Genomic DNA, 18,223 nt, shown 5'->3' with positions numbered 1-18,223 from the left:
TTTGTTCCAAATTTGGTTTTTTCTTCTTTTGTGTATATAGGATCTAATAACTCTCCTTAGAAGGTACCAATGTCCCCCAAGCCATATTTAGTCTATTCCAAAAGGACGGTCCAAGTCTATGGCACCTTCATGTCGTATGGTGATTGGCTCATGGAAAGATGAGCGTGATCTCGAATATGTGCCACCAGGCACCCAGACACTGACACGTGCTGCTAGGACAACTCGGGGCACGCCCAAGAAGGTGGTATATGGCATAGTCATTTCCTCCCAGTCTGATGAGGGCCGCACACTGAACGGCACACCCTTTAAGTCTTCTTTGAGTTCTGAAGCAGCATCTGGCTCCGAGGAGGCTTCTGATGCTAAGTCGTCCCACTCTACAGGGTCAAATGAGGACACTGCCTTAGGTTCTGATTTAGAGGGTGCCCCTGTTCCAGATGCACCTGCCCACTCTACCTCATCTGATGGGGCCCAGAGTTCGGAGACTGCTCCGTCACCCCCACATGAGGATCCTTCACCGGTTGTTGATCATCCTAACTGGTGGTGCGTACAAGGGCAGTACCAGATATACAAATACACCAAGATGCTCAGTGACTCAGACTTTAACAGTTGAGCGACGGGTTCTTAGAGGGAGTCTACACACGGTCCCTACTATTCATGACCTCTTCACCCGTCACCAGCTTGAGTTGATGGCTAGGAGCGTGGGACGCTTTAGTAAGGATTTGGTGCGAGAGTTCAACACCTTTTAGGTTGAGACTCTTAGGGCTTCTTTAAATACGCGGTGTAATCCCGTCAAACAGGCATCGCTTACTTATGACCAATTTTGTGGCCACCAGGTCGATATCGCTTTTCCCACCATTCTTCGTTTCTTATACGGTGCTGATACTAATGCCAACATGGCCCATCTTACTCTGAGTTTGACTACTGGTGGAAGTTGATAAAGGAGGGTCATTTCCAGTGAGACAAGGATGTGAGAGATACCACCAAGAGGTAGATTGCCAAACATAATTTTGTAGATCATGAAGGTGCAGACTGGGTATTGGAGCCTATAGGTCTTATCAAGGAGGCCAACCTCACGATTTCTGCCAAGTTTATCTTGCTACTGGTCCACCACCGCCTATCCCCACAGCTGCTGATAATATACTCACGTGGCATAGAGCGGTCTTGGTTGCTGCTATGGTCGTGGGGTTCGAGATTGATTTTCTGAGGCTGTTGCTCGCGGTCATCCACTAGAGGGATTTTAAAACCTCGACCACTTAAACCTTCCCTTGTCTGATTTTTCAATTGCACAGGGCTACTGGAGTGCCTATTTGGCACATTGATGTTCTCCAGATTTTAACTGGGACAGTGGACATCGATCTCATCAAGGATGAGGCCAATGAGGCGGTGCCAAATATAGGGCTCTGAGTGGAAGTGCAGTCGTTGGGTGAGAACTCCGCAGATATGGTAGAGCAAGACCAAAGGGCTGATCATGCTACTTTAGAGCCTATCAACACCACCCTGGGTACTAGTGCAGCATCGAGTTCCTTTTGTTCTACGTCATCTGCAGCACTGATCTAGATTGCTAGGGTCCAGAAGCTAGAGGCACAGATGGCCACGTTGTTGTATCATATCCAGTGTTGGACGTAGAAGTCCATTGCCGAGGCTGAGGATCGGGTTGAGAAGAAGATTCTGCAAACGGACAGGAAGATTATGGCAGTCCACCAGCGCCTGATGCTTTTAAGTTGAGAGTCCCCGCATGGCCAGCCTACTGATTTGACGACTCTCTAGGCTGTTGTGGCGAGTCTAAGGGTGAATGTTGAAGCCATCCTAGACATGAGAATCCCAAGCCTGAGGCCACACCTAAGGAGCTTGCTAAGGATACAGTGCTTAGTGCACTGTTCCAAACCACCACTGCGCCACCACCTCCACCACATGAGCGTGCCAAGAGGCACTGGTCCAGAAAGAATGAGAAGACTCGAGCTAGGAATAATGAGCGCAATGGATTGAGGCCGCGAGGAATGATTCTTTGGTAGACGAGGAGGCCTGGCAGATTAGGGCTCGTGAGTTAGATGTTGAGGTGTCTAGCTCCAGACTTGATGATGTTGAGAGGAGCACCACTGAGGGTCCTGACATTGCTGCAGACACTACAGATGGTGTCCCTACTACTGATGGAGCGGGTACCGCAAAACTAGATCCTCCAGCTTATTGATTGTCGGCTCTATGTGCCTTAAGTTTGCCTTACCTGCAACCTTATTTTATATTCCTTATGCATTGGGGAAATCACATGCTTTCTTGTTGGAGGTGGGGTAAATGCAAAGTGAGTGCTAGGGTGAAGTCTGAGTAGCCCAACTCAAGATCCACTCTTGGGGTTTTCTTTCCTGTGTTCTTTTTCCCCAAGAGACTGGTTATTTTATTGTAGAACCGACATGTTTAGTATCTTGTACAAACTATGAATGTGAAATCTGAAGCATGATGGCTAAATACAATGATATCTTATTCTAAAAAGAATGCTTGCATGATTTGGCATAGTGAATGTTGAATGTGTTTGCTCTGAGCATTACATAGAGATACACCATTGCATGACCCTCAATCTACCATTCGAACTAGGTGTCTTATAATCTGGTAGGGTAATGAGGTGTTAAGAGAGTGTGAAGAAAGTTGAATATTACACTGTTGGTACCTAGCTAGAACTTGCCCTGTTAGTCTTGCAAAGGTAATCGGTGTTAGAAAATTAGGAAAGGATCATAGGCCCTTGTTCCACTTAGACAATCTTTAGCCTAAGTAAAAGAAAACCAAATGAAATTTATCTCTTTTTTATCCAAATATTTTGAGCTTACAATGAACCTTTCTTTTCTACCCCAACTCAATTTTTCTTGGTATAATGTGTTGGCCATGGTTCCTCCTTGGACATGTGCACCTCAACTTAGGCCAAAATAATAAGTTGAGGGTGGATAATGTAGAAAACCGATCTCGTCTTGACCATGACCCAACCTTGAATATGTGTACCTCGACTCATGGCAAAGCAACAAGTTGAGTGTGGCTATTATGAGTAATGTCCCAAAAAGTGGGGTTGAAAGGATTAATGTGAAAAAAAAGGAAAAGAAACAGTGAATAAGAGAACTGACTCAATCAAAGTTGAAATCAAGTGAAGAATTTGAAAGAAAATAAAAAATAAAAATAAAAGAAGTCACTTACACAAAAGGAGAAAGAAACGAGAAAACAAAGCAAAGAATACAAGTAAAAGAAGAATAGGGCGTAATAGACAATGAAAGAGGTAGGACGCTTAGCCGTAATGTCAAGTTGGAAAACAAGTAACTAAACTGTATCCATATGTACCATACCTGACCCTGAGCCTACGTTACAAGAAAAGAAAGTCCTATCATGATCCTAAGAGTCTAATGTGGTGAACTTAAAGCAGCGAAAATAAGGGCAAGCCTATGGCGAAAAGTATCAATTAGGTGTGAAGTTGTTCTGAGAGTGAGTGGTGAATAATGATCCTTATACTCAAAATGAAATCATTGTGTGAAAAAGGAGGATATATTTTGAAGTGAGAACACTCGTCGCAATATTGGAGAGTTGGTGCCTTTGTGAGAGATAAAAAAGTAGAGGTATCGGCGTGGTGAGCCTGTGTCATGGTGTGATCTTCATGAATGAGCTAGTGAGCCTAAGAGTGATATAATGCTTAAAAGAAATAAAAAATAATTGGGATTGATAGCCATATGATTGTGAAAGTTTAAATGAAAAACTTTTGTACAAAGTTGTTGTGGTGAGTCATAGTGCGTCCCTTGAGGACAAACAACAAATTTAAGTTTCGGGTGTTGATGTACCGTGGTTTCACGATACTTTTAAAGCATTTTGCCTTAAGTTTAGTGTGTATCTAGGGTCTTTTTATAGTAATTTTCATGTTTTGAAGATTGTGCAGAAGAGGTGACCCACAAAGCCATCAACAACATGTCCTTCCATCGATGGTCCATAAGTGGTGATTGTTGACTGGAAGTCCAAGCATCTGGAAGAAATTTGGGGAATTCTTACCAAGTGTGGGGCTCTGGAAGGATCGACGGTCCGTTAACTTATCGACAGACTGTCCTGGCAAACCGTCAATTAGATGAGTGTTAGTCCCAGTACTCGGTGTTGAAGAAATAACTAAGTATGGAATGACAAAGGCATCAATGGGCTGTAAGTGTATCAATGGACTGTGTTGTTTGTTCATCGGTTGGAATAGAGCAGATGCAAGGATGAAGCAAGAAGAAGATGCTAAGTATGAACCGACAGATGCAGTCAATAGTCCGTCACTCCAATGATGGCCAATGTGGATTTGTCCATTGAAGACAAGTTTCTGGATAGATATTCCATTAGCCACGTTGATATTCTCCAAACTTCTACTGGGATAGTGGACAACGGTCTCATAAGGGATGAAGCCAATGAGGCGGTGCCAAATAGAGGGCCCCGAGTGGAGGTGTAGTCGTTGGGTGAGAACCTTGCAGATATGGTAGAGCAAGCCCAAGGGGCTGATCTAGCTGCTTCAGAGCCTACCAACACCACCCCAGGCACTAGTGAGGCACTGAGTTCCTTTTGTTCTACACCATCAACAGTACTGGTCCAGAAAGCTAGGATCCAAAAGCTAGAGGCCCACGTGGTCACATTGTTGTATCATATCCAGCCTTGGAAGGAGAAATCCATTGTCGAGGCTCAGGATCGAGTTGAGAAGAATATTTCCCTGTAGACGGAGAGGAAGATTCAGGCGGTCCACCAGCGCCTCAATGCTTTTGAGTTGAGAGTCCTCGCACGGCCAGCCCCCACTATTGATTTGATAACACTCTAGGGTGTTGTGGTGAGTCTAAGGGCGGATGTTGATTCCATCCTAAACATGAGAAGGCCCGATCCTAAGGCCAAACCTCTTGATCTTGTTGAGGATACGGTGCTTAGTGCACTATTCTAGACCACCACTGGGCCACTGCCTCTGCCACGTGATCGTACCAAGAGGCACCGGTCCAGAGAGAGTGAGGAGACTCGGGCTAGGAATAAGGAGAGCACTGAGATGGAGGGCGCGAGGAGAGCATCTTTGGTAGATGAGGAGGCCCGACATATTAGGGCTCGTAAGCTAGCTGTTGGGGCGTCAAGCTCCAGGCTTGATGATGTTGAGAGGAGCACCATTGACGGTCCTAACATTGTTGCAGACACTACAGATGGTGTCCCTGCTATTGATGGAGCGGGTACCGCGGAACTAGATCCTCCAGCCTATTGATCATTGGCATTATGCACCTCAGGTTTGCTTTACCTACCACCTTGTTTTATATTCCTTATGTATTAAGGACAACTGCATGCTTTCTTGTTGGGGTAGGGTAAATGCAAAGTGAGTGCTAGGGTGAAGTCTGAGTATCCCAACTCATGATCCTCTCTCGGTGTTTTCTTGCCTGTGTTCTTTTGCCCCCAAGAGACTGGTTATTTTACTTCTGAACCGGCATGTTTAGTGTATTGTACAAAGTATGAATGTGAAATCTGAAGCATGATGGCTAAATACAATGATATCCCATTTTAGAGAGAATGCTTGCATGATTAGACATCGTGAATGTTTAATATGTTGGCTCTAAGCATTACATAGAGATACACAATTGCATGAACCTCAATCTAACACTCGAGATAGGTGTTCAATAATCTGGTAGGGTAATGAGGTGTGAAAAGAGTGTGAGGAAAGTTTAATATTCCACTGTTGGTACCTAGCGAGAACTTGCTTGGTTAGTCCTACAAAAGTAATCTTTGTTAGACAATTAGGAAAGGATCATAGGCTCTTGTTTGACATAGCCAATCTTTAGCCTAAATAAAATAAAACCAAATGAAATTGATCCCTTTTTTATCCAAATATTTTGAGCTTACAATGAACCTTTTTTTTCTACACCAACTCATCTTCTCTAGGTATAATGTGTTGGCCTTGGTCTCTCCTTTGACATGTGAACCTCAAATTAGGCCAAAATCATAAGTTGAGGGTGGCTAATCTATAGAACCGGTCTCATATTGGCCCTGATCCAACCTTAGGTATTGTGTATCTCGACTCATGAAAAAGCCATAAGTTGAAAGTGGCTATTATGAGTAATGTCCCGAAAAGTGGGGTTGAAATTATTAATGTGAAATTAATGGAAAAGAAATAGTGAAAAGGGGAAGTGACTCAATCAAAGTTGAAATAAAGTGAAGAATTTGAAAGAAAATTAAAATAATTATTAGAGAAGAGTCACTTACACAAAAGGAGAATGAAAGGAGAAAACAAGGCAAAGAATACAAGAAAATGAAGAATATGGCATAATTGACAATGAAAGAGGTAGGACGCTTAGCCGTAATGTCTAGGAGGGCAACGAATCACTAAAATGTATCCATATGTATCATACCTGACCCTAAGCCTACTTTAACGAGTGCACTAGTTAGAACTTTCCCTGTTTCTACTTGTCGGACCAAGGAGGTAGTTAATAGGAAAAGAATTATCAACATTGATTTAGTATACACTATCTAATAGTCTAGTTTCAATTGGTGCAAATAGTAACTTAGCCATACATTGAATATGATGCTTAATATGAGATAAAAGGTAAGGGCTAGTAATTTAAACACTCGTAGCCTGACCAAGGTATGAAGTAAAATTCTCTAGTTGTTGGACCAAGGAATTAGAGATACATAACTTACCACTATGCATGGAAGACACTAGGAAGGAATTGTTATAGCTAGGATTATCGCGTTATGACCTATGGAGAACATTTACACCCTAGTTTCTCTCATCACTTGATAAACACCAAAGTTTTAGTCTCGCTACTTGTTTACTTAGGAATAATTGAACACTTTTGTTTCACAAAACCCCCCCCCCCCTTTTAATTAACTATTTTCATAAAAGACTTGACTAAATAGATGTAATCGTAGACTAAAGTTATGTCTAAACCATTTTCCTCGTGAGATCGACCCCAACCTAAAAATTGGGTTCTTTACTTGATACGAACTCTTATACTTCTTTACGGAAGTATAATTTGAGCTTATCAAATGGGACTCTATTTATACATTGCACGAGTAGGCCTTAAAGATGTTAGGTGAGTTCCCTAGGTCTCTTCCAAGACCATTACATGAAGTCCTTTGTGTGGCTACTTGTCTTTCAAAAAAAAATTGAATGAATATGGTTTTATGAATGAAGTATGTTGACTAGAAAGGATCTTACCTATGGTAGCTTTGAAGGTCTCTTAGGTAGCCTTGAAGATGATGTATGGGCAGTCTTTTTAAGTCATACTTAGGTGAATCTTGAAGTAACTTTAGGTGGAGATCCTAAATGATGAAAAGGAATTAGTTAATAAATATTAAACTATATATTAATGTAATGTATGAATAATCTTACTTTGAGTAGTCTTAAGGATTTTTTTGTTGTTCTTGAAGTGGGTGTAACTGCCTCATCATGTCTTAGTTAAGAAATTCTAACGATAACTCTTGGTAAAGATCCTAACGCTTATGTGTACTATAAATGGTTATTATTATCTATTGTGATATTCTTGGATATGCCTTATATGTTTATGTTTTGTTTAAAATGGTCTTTATACTTATGTTTATAAGATTTACATCAAAAAAGCATAAAAAGGATGTTATAAAGTAAATATCCATTTTAGCATGGTTTACTTGCATGTTAACCTACTTAGTACATTCAATGTGCTAATTCGATATGTTGTTTACTTCTAAAGATATAGGTGGAAAGTGAGGATTCTATTGGAAGTGAAGCTTGGGAATAATATTTTTAAAAGCAATCTTGGTATGTCCTTACATGATTCGGGGACATATTTATGCTTTAGTTTTCCAATTCAAAAGACATTGTAATGGACATTAGTTTTACTTTTAAACTGATGTATGAGATGTGACCCAAAGATTCATATGAGTCTAAGATGGCTACAATAAAACATTCTTTCGTATGTGTTCTATAAAACTGACTGGAACTTGTATAACACTATATTAAAAAATATACAAGATTTTAGATTTTTAGAAATTACATGTGCAATCTACAGACCGTAGTCTGATCTACGGCCCGCACTATAGGTATATAGTTTACCACAGTCCCTCCCAAAAACCCATCTCTAGAAATTTGCTAAGTATCAACCCACGTACATACCTACGGTCCATATTCTGTGTCTATGGATCAAGACCCTAATTCCAAGCCTCTAACATGAAATGTTATTGACTAGTACGGTTCGTAGATGGACCTACAGACCATAGGTGAAAGTTAGTAGTTAGTTAGAGGGAAATTGCTGATAGGGTCAACATTAAATAGTCATATCTCTTACCACCAAATGAATTAGGTGTTCCATCACCAATAATATGATAGATAATTTAATTCTCTTTCCAAGGCAATTAAGATTGATAAATGCCAACCTCCGAGTAAAAAGTTATGTTCATTTTAGTGAAGGTCTATCGAGCAGACTCAAACGACGGACCCAAATGACGGACCGTCGATTGAATGAGGTCCCGTCATTTATCCCCTAAGATACGTCGTTTGGATCCTAAATTATGAGGTTTTAGTCAGTTTAAGCCTAGAAACATAACTAGAATTTACTAAAGTCAAAATCATTAATTAAAACTTAGCAAATTAGAAGAAACAGGTGAAAAGAAGGTCAACAACCCTAATTCAAGAATGCAACAAGGTTCCATCAGTTCCAGCCCTGAAATATAAATATTTCTCCATTGAATTCATTATCAGGTATGTTCGATTTTACCAGGTATGTGGGAGTTCTCTGAAATTAGTTCTTTTCACCCGTTGGATACCTAGATATCTGCCAGATTCTTGATTCTCTTATCATGATTAGACTTAAGGTTTCTAGAACTTCATTAGATTATAATGAATTAGTTAGTTATAAGTTCCAAATCAGATTACCATGTTATTACTCAATTTATGCATGAATTTTAGAACCCTGGCTTTATAATTCTTTAGTTCTTTAATTACACATTCTAGGTTAGATACTTGTTACTCAGTTTTACATGCCTCAATTATATATGCATCATTATCAGATTAATTGTTTCATTCTCTGTTTGCATGTTCAGTTTAAGCTATCCAGTATTTACAGAAATTCAGTCATAATGTGTTTATCACTTGATTCATTGGGAGTAGTATAATATCGAGTTGGGCTAGGGTTCAGCGTGCCCAAATGGTCCATGAACTACTAGCCAAATAGGTTGTAAGTCCCCTATGTAGGCATCAGTTTAATGATCATGCCATCATGCCTTTATACTTCTCACACGGTATATTGGTTCCTTTCGATGGAGTGTATACATCGGACTCCACATTTAGTTTATGTGGTTTTATTATCGGTTATTAATATCTCCCATGGTTCAGTCAGACTCTATTGCGTTGACCATATTTACAGCATCTTGTTATAAATTTGGTCATTGCATCCAGTTATCTAAGAATTCAGTATATCATGTTCAAAATATTATACTTGCTTTTGTGCTTATTCAGTTATGTTTTATTTCAGCTTTACTCTATCCCAAATGCTCAGTACCTTTAAAGTACTGACGCATACGTGCGCTACATTTTGTCGTGATGTAGGTTTAGGTTCTCAGCATCCAAATTTCACTTAGATCGGTTCCTAATCACTAGCTCTGCAAAATTAGTGGTGAGTCCTCATTTTTCGAGGATAATAGTCATCATTTTAGTTCAATATTTTATTATTTTTATTTCAGTTATTGGACTTAGTTTGGGTCTATCCGAGCATTTCTAGTCAGTTGGAGGTTATTTTCAAACATAGTTAGTTCCAGCTTAGTGTTAAGTTAATATGTTCTTCCTATTAAACTCATCAGTTTTCATATATCTCAGTTATAATATATGGGTATTTCCCATCTTTTCATTTTAATTATGATTTATCTTCTGAATTAGGTTATTATTTTTAATGTTCCCATGATCATACCAGCAAGGTTAGCTTGGGATCACTTGTGGTCTTAGGTCCCGTGTCTACGTCTTGGGGGTAGCTCAGGCGTGAAAAACATTGTATCAGAGCACTAGGTGCATGTGTCCTAGGATGCATGAAAATGCACTAAGTGAAGTCATTTTCATGGGTGTGAAGTGCACCACATTTAATGAGAGGGGGCTATTAAAGTGTTTCAGAAATAACTTCGCATTTTTGTTACTCTTATCGCCTATAAATGTGATCTAATTCCATTCTAACGCGATATTCTATGTTTGAGATCATGCCTTCTCGTAGAGATAATGCCAGGAATGCAAATGCAACTCCTCAAATCCCAGATTAAGAAGCCTCTAATGTTGAATACATGGACTCCATCAGATGTTGGCTCATAGTGTGGCCAACCAGAATAATCGGGTTCAAGCTCATTTGAATTATAATGGTGGATTAGTAGCAGCAACGGTTCATAACTCTTTTAGAATGAATCTTCCAAAGTTCTTAGTAGCGCAAACTGGTGATGATCCTTAAAATTTCTTGGATTAGATCAAGAAGATCATTGAAGTGATGCATGTCACTAGGAATGATCAGGTTGATTTGGCATCATGCCAGCTGAAAGAAATGGCTCGTATCTTTGACACTCAGTGGAAGGAGAATAGTGGTGCAGATTCAGTTTTATTTACTTATGATTACTTTAGTGAGACCTTTCTTGAAAGGTTTTTCCCAATAGAGTTGACAGGTGTAAAGGCTCAGGAATTCATGAACTTAAAGTAGGGTAACATGACGATCCAAGAGTGTGCACTCAAGTTTCACTGACTCTCTAGGTATGCTCCTCGCACGTTGCTGACTCCAGTGCTCAGATGAATAAGTTCTTGCATGAAGTGTCAAATTTGGTGAAAACAAAGTGCAAAATTTCTATGTTATTCAAAGACATCAACATCTCTAAGCTTATAAATCATGCTCAATAAGTTGATCGTGATAATCTTAGAGAACATGCCAAGGAGAATAAAAAAGCTAGGACTAGGAACTATAACTATTCTCAACAGAAATTGGGTGGTGGAAATCGCTCGCAGAGTCAGGAGAAACTTTCATCCGCAGCAAGTTCATCAGTTAGTGTTCCATCCTCTAAGAAAAAGTATGTTCAGAAGGCACAACTCTCTAAGTCTCATATAAGTGTTTCAAGCATAAATACTTACCCCACTTTCCCTAAGTGTAGTAAGAACCATCCAGGTGAGTGCCTTGCATGAAAGGAAGTATGTTTTGGGTGCGGTCAGTCTGGTCACAGGTTAAGGGATTTTCCTTCTAGACATGGTTAAGCAGATAGTAATGGTAGATCTCAGTCTACAACTTCTGCAACACTAGAAAGTCCCCTGACTCAGTAGGATAACTCATCTGGTACACGTGGCGGTCAACGTCAGAACATGTTATATGTTTTTCAAGCTCGTCAGGATCACAAAGGTTCTTTTTATGTAGTCATTGGTAAGTTACTAGCCTTTAACCTTTATGTTTATGCATTTTTAGATCTAGGGGCAACTATTTTCTTTATATTCTTACATGGATGTACAATTCAATGTTAGTCCACAAACACTCTACAAACCTTTCTCACTCTCTAACCTAGTTGGTGACCCATTTATTGCTAGAATGGTATATAGAAATTGCCCTATCGTAGTCTCTGAGAAATTCATCTCAGCAAATCTTGTACAGTTAGAAATGGTAGACTTTGTTGTCATTATAGGCATAGATTGGTTACATTCCTATTATGCCTCAGTCGATAGTAGAACTAGGATTGTTCGTTTTCAATTTCCTAATGAACCAATCTTAGAATTGGAAGGGTAGTATCTGACCGCCTATGGCATGATTCATTTCTTACCTTAATGCAGAAACATGATCTCTAAGGATTATCTCTATTATCTAGTTCAGGTAAGGATTATAGCATTGAAACCCCAACTCTTGAGTCAGTTCCAGTAGTCACTGAGTTTCCAGAATTGTTCCGAGAAGATCTTCCTAGAGTCCCTCCCAAAAGGGAAATCAACTTTGGAACTGATCTCCTTCAAGATACCAAGCCTAATTTTATTCCTACTTATAGCATGGATCCAACTAAGCTTAAGCAATTGAAAGACCTTCTTGATAAGGGCTTTATCAAACTTAGTATTTTGCCATGGGGTGCACCAATGTAGTTCATAAAGAAGAAAGATGTTTCTCTTAGAATGTGCATGGACTATAGACATTTGATCAAGGTCATAATCAAGAATAAGTATCCCATCCCCAGGATTAGTGACTTGTTTGACAAACTTCAAGGTGCTAGTTATTTCTCGAATATAGACCTCAGATCAGGTTATCATCAACTTAAAGTCTAGTGACATTCCGACCAAAACCTTCAGGACTAAGTATGGTAATCATGAATTCGTAGTTATGTCATTTTGACTAACCAATGCTCCTGCAACTTTCATGTATTTGATGAACAAAGTTTTTAAACAGTACTTGGACTTGTTTGTTATCGTCTTTATTGATGATATCACAATTACTCTAGGAATGAGGAAAAACATGTAAATCATTTGAGAGTTGTTCTGCACACTAACAAAAATGGTCGGTTATTTGCTAAGTTTAGCAAATGTGAGTTCTTGTTGCAATCTGTTTCTTTCCTTGGTCACATTGTATCTAGTGAGAGGATCCGAGTGGATTCGCAGAAGATAGAAGCACTGAAACAATGTCTCAGAGCTATCTCTAGTAAAGATATTATAAGTTTCTAAGGTCTAACGGGCTATTACAAAAGGTTCGGGGAAGAATTTTCATCCATGGTTTCACTATTGAATACGTTGACTCAGAAGATAGTCAAGTTTCAATGGTCAGATGATTGTGAGAAAATCTTTGCAGAACAGAAAACTAGATTAACTGCAACTCTTGTCTTGACTGTATGACATGGTTCAAATGGTTATGTGATCTATTATGATGCATCCATAGTTGTCCTAGGTTGTGTGTTCATGCGGCGAGATAAGGTTATAGCTTATGCTTCTAGACAACTTAAGGTGCATGAGCTTGAGTTTGCAGTAGTGGTGTTTGTACTCAATATTTGGAGATAGTACTTGTATGGTGTCATATAGATGTGTTCAGTCACCATAAGAGCCTTCAATATGTGATCACCCAGAAAGAGTTGAATCTTCGCCAAAGGATATGGCTTGAGTTCCTTAAGGATTATGATATGAGTGTGTATTATCATCCTACTAAGGTCAATATAGTAGCAGAAGCTCTTAGAATATTATCTATTGGTAGTGTATCCCATGTTGAGGAAGAAAGGAAGGAACTGGTGAATAATGTTCATTGGTTTTCTCTTTAGGGAGCTCACCTTATGAGCATATCAGATAGTGGTGTAACAATTCAAAATGGGGAAAATCTTATTTGGTAGTGGAGGTGAAGGAAAAGCAAGATAGTGATCTAATCTTGCTTGAAAGAACGTTGCAGTCCATAATCGTGGAGGTTTTCTCCCAAGGGGGAGATGGTGTACTTGCTACCAGGATAGATTGTATGTTCCTGATATGGGTGAGTTGAGGCCGCATATTCTTTATGAAGCCTATAGCTCCAAATATTATATTCATCTAGGTGCCACTTTGATGAACCACGATCTACAAGAAATTTATTGGTGGAAAGGCATGTTGTAGCAGATTTGTAAGTGAGTGCCCAAATTGCCAGGAAGTCAATGTAAAACTCAGAGACCAGGGGGTATGACTCAAGAGATCGACATTCATAATAGGAAGTAGGAAGTTCTCAATATGGATTTCATCACACAGTTACCTCGAACTCCCAAACAGCATGACTCCATTTGGGTGATAGGTTATAAGAGGACTAAGTATTCTTGATTTTTAGAGGTCAAGACTAAAGATTTGTTGAGAACTATGCTAAGATTTAGATTAATGAAATTGTTAGGTTTCATGGAGTACCATTTTCTATCATCTCATATAGAGGTCCTTAGATTAACTCTAATTTTTTAAAGTCATTTTGGAAGGGTCTTGATACTCAAGTTAATCTTAGCACAATATTTCATCCGCAGATGGATGGACAAGAAGAGTGTACCATTCATACTCTAGAGCATATGTTGAGATCTTGTGTGATCGATTTTAAAGGTATTTGGTATGATCGCCTTCCTCTTATTAAGTTCGCCTACAACAATATGTACTATTCCAGCGTTCATATTGCCCCTTATGAGGCACCGCATGGGCGCAGATGTAGATCTATTGTTGGTTAGTATGAAGTAGGTGAATCCAAATCTCATCACCCCCATCATAGACCAAGCAGCAGTGCATCCAGTCTTCAACGTCTCGCTCTTGAAGAAGTGTGTGGGTCTTCCAGACTGTGTAGTTCCATTGGAGAGTGTGGCGGTGAAAGATAGTCTTTCTTATGCGGATGTACCAGTTGAGATTGTAGACCTTCAGGTTATAAGGTTGAGAAACAAAGAAGTTACTTTAGTCAAGGTTCTGTGGAAGAGTCAGTCCGTAGAGGGAGCTGCTTCACAAGTACAAGCAGCCATTAGAATAGTTTCTCTTCAATTTCCTTCCAATTCCACTCCATCTTGAGGTAATAGTTTCTCTTCAATTTGTCAGTCTTTCATGCGTGAATTTAGCCTTAGAATCATGTTCACTTAGTTTTAACTTGCATTTTCAGCGTATTTGCATGTTCTTGGAACTCAATTCCCAGTGTTAAGTTGTAGGGATTGGATATCTCTCCCTCCATTACAGCTAGTTTAGTCATCATTCAAGGATAAATGTTCCCTAAGGGTGAGATTATGTAACACCCCGTATCCAAAAACATGCGAGATTTCAGCTTTTCAGAAATTGTAGGTGTAATATACAGTCACTATCTACGGACCATAGTTTTATCTATGTCCCATACTATAGGTCCTTAGTTCACCACTGCGACACCTCCCCAATACCCAACTCAAAAATTTTGCAATGTCACAACCCACAGATAGACCTACGGTTTGTAAGCCAGACCACGGTCCCTATCCTGTGTCTGTGGATCAAGACCCCATTACCATGAACCACGATTGACTAGTACAGTCCATAAATGGACCTACGGACTGTAGTTCTGATCGTTGGTTAAGGTTAGTAATCAGTTAGGGGTACATTGTTGATTGGGTCAACCTTAAATGGTCATTACTCTTCGTACAAAATTAATTAGGTGTTCCATGTCCTATGATATGATAGATAATTAAATCCTCTTTACATGGCCACCGAGTTATCTAAAATACGACCTCTGAGTAAAACGTGATGCCCATTTTAGTGAAGGCCTATCGAATAGACTCAAATGATGTACCCAAATGACAGAACGTCGATTGAATGACATCCCATCAGTCCAATCGTCAATTACTTCGACAAAAATTATTTCATAGCTCTTTTTGTCTTTTCCTAGTTCGTTTAACCCCTAATATACATCATTTGGACCTTAAATCATGAGGTTTTAGTAAGATTAAGCCTTGAAACATAACTAGATCTTACCTATATCAAAATCATTAATAAAAACTTAGAAAATTAGAAGCAAGAGAGGAGAGAAAGGTCAAGAACCGCTGTTTAAGAACGCAGCAAGGTTGCATCTGTTCCAGCCTCGTAATCTAAAGATTTCTTTGTGGAATTTATCGCCAGTTAAGTGGGATTTCACTAGTGGGTTCCTTTCACCCATTAGATTCCTAGATATCATTCAGATTCTTGATTCTGTTATCATAATTAGACCCAGGTTTTCTAGAACTGTAAACAACCTAAAACGATTATGCTAAGTAATGTCTAATGTATCAAGAATGCCTAGACTAGACCGGGTTCACACATATTGATGCGCGTAGAACAAGACCTCTAAACCTCTGCAACAGCCAAGCCAACTAACTTGGTGAGTTAGTTAAGCTAATAAAGGTTGGGTCCAGCCATGTAGGGCACCCCAATATGAAGATTTACCCACATAAGTCTTAACCGGACTTAAAAAGGGTAATCTTAAGTTTAGAGGGTCTAGGGTAAAATGGTCTTTTCCAGGATAAGGGTAGTATTGTAATTACCCTAAATATTTAATTATTTAATATGGTGGAGGAGCAATTCGGGTAGAGGTTGCCGAATTTGACCCTTTAAGCAAAATCTAGCTCCACCCAGGTTCAAGCTTTGGTGGAAGTATTAAATTGATTTAATTTTTAAGTGAATTGGTTGAATTAATTAATATTTAAAAATCTAATTTAATTAAGGGAAAATCAGATTTTTAATTAAAAAAATAATAACAATAAAATTAATAAATAATTAGGAGTCCTAGTTTGACTAAGTCTCCACCTAACTCTCCTAATTGTAATCCTCTCATTCTCACGTTTTTTATCAGTAAAATAACTGAAAATAATAGTTATTCACTCTTGAATGGCTTATACACAAAAATTCAAACGAAAAGCTAAGCTAAAAATGAAAATCACAACAAAGTGCTTGACGGGATTGTGCTTGAAGTTTCGGTGGTGAGCTTGGTTTCGTGGGAAATTGGCAGCATTGAAAAAAGTGTCGAACAACATTAAGGTATGTGTTTTATTCTCTCTTGGTCCCTTTCCCAAGTGACCCTTAAGGTTCAGTTTAATCGAAACTGAAAAACTAAGGTTGTCCCCATTGCATGCCCTTGTCAGTAAATCCTTTGAAAGATTCAAAACATGTGTTGGTATGTCTTCTTATAGATAATTTTTGCTCTGGTTGTGATTATGTATTGAATATGTATTTGGAAATAAAGTAAGGAATGAAAGATGTGTTTCCGTAAAGTGTTTTATGTTAATTGTTTGAGCATAGGTGTGCTGTAAATTAACTATGTTGCTGCCTGAAATTTGTGTGTTATAAATGTTGTGTTTTCGTATATGAAAATATTAAAAGAGTGATCTTCATATAAGGATAATGTTGCTGGAAAAATGTCACACGAATTAGTCCAAGAATCAACATTAAAACTTGAGAGAAAGATGGATTGAAAGAGACCAAATTTTCAGCTTGCTGGAAATGTTGTCTCGGCCAAAAATTTGAAAAGTGAGCTATGTTTTAGAAATTTTTATAAATTGTGAGGTCATTGCGAATTGAACCCAAAACCTCACCAAATGCATATTACATAAAAAGTTCATGAAAAGAACGAAAAGAAAATTAAATGTGGTGAGTGGGGATTGAACCCAAAACCTCTTGAATAGAAAAGAGAGTTAGAAGAAAATCAAAGGAGAAAATAAAATGTGGAGAGTGAGAATTGAACCCACAACCTCTTGAATGGATGAGAGAGTTAGGAGAAAAATGAAGGAGAAAATAAAATGTAGAGAGTGGGGATTGAACCCACAACCTCTTGAATGGATGAGAGGGTTAGGAGAAACATATAGGAGAAAATAAATGGGGAGAGTGGGGATTGAACCCACAACCTCTTAGATAGGTCAGAAAGTTAAAAGATAAATTAAATGGATAATAATGAGCTTGTGGGGGATTGAACCCACAACCTCCTTGCCTAAAACAAAAAAGGAGATGAGAACAAGATAGAAATATTATGTCGTTGATGAGAATCGAACTAGGGTCTCCCAAATCTAAAAAAATGCAATTATCAAGTTTAAAATAAGATCAAGTGTTGTTCAAGGGATTCGAAATCGGGTTCCCTTGCCTAATTCTGAATTGACACATAAGTCATACGTAAACAAATATTTAATGAATGCTGCCTCAAAAGATTGAATCAATATCTTGGCATATCTACAAGATGCATAAGTCTTGTACCACATAATCTAGGGTAAACATGAATCACTTAGACAAACTATGAATAAAGCCTCATGGCTTGTATGTGTGGACTCATAAGTCTAGCATACGTTTAAAAGTAAGTGAGCCTAAGATCTATGTGATAAAATGATGTAACCTAGAAGGATTAAGTGAGTGTGAAACACACTAAATGGCCAAGTGCATTGGTATATGATGAAATGAACATGCACGTGAAGGGGTGAGTAATTATGAAAAGCAAATGTGTTAAAGTTAATGAATAAGGTGACAATATGATAAGAGGCTATGTAAAAGATGAGAGAAATCTCAAATTTGCAAAAGTAAATATTACCAAAACGTACTCACCTATAAGAGTGTAAAGCTAATGAAGAGACCAGTCTCTATGAACACTCTAATGAAAGTATTGAAGTTAATGCATACTTAATACTAATGATGAGATGAGAAATCATCTAATGAGCTATGATGTCCTCATGCTAGAAGCCAGCTTACATGATGTATGAGTTGAATGTAATGGAACTTTATATTGAGCACCGATAGGCTAGCTATGAGCGGTGATGCCTTCCTTCGGGAAGGACGGAGGTTCACGTAATCTCATAAGATGAGACTGTCAGG

The 18,223-nt window shown here is 38.8% G+C and overlaps 1 protein-coding gene across 1 annotated transcript; it reads left to right on the top strand.

Moving 5' to 3' along the window:
- The first annotated feature begins 13,926 nt into the window (after positions 1 to 13,926).
- LOC138344110 (uncharacterized) lies at positions 13,927 to 14,449 on the top strand. The gene is made up of 2 exons (XM_069294704.1): positions 13,927 to 14,116; positions 14,226 to 14,449. Exons 1-2 carry the CDS (start codon positions 13,927 to 13,929, stop codon positions 14,447 to 14,449), a joined length of 414 nt encoding a protein of 137 aa, XP_069150805.1.
- The last annotated feature ends 3,774 nt before the right edge of the window (positions 14,450 to 18,223 follow it).

The sequence above is a fragment of the Solanum lycopersicum genome, chromosome 1 (genome assembly GCF_036512215.1).
Source record: "Solanum lycopersicum chromosome 1, SLM_r2.1".
NCBI lineage: Eukaryota > Viridiplantae > Streptophyta > Magnoliopsida > Solanales > Solanaceae > Solanum > Solanum lycopersicum.
The sequence above is the reverse complement of the archived record's forward strand: the minus strand, read 5'-3'. Positions and strand labels throughout refer to the sequence as shown.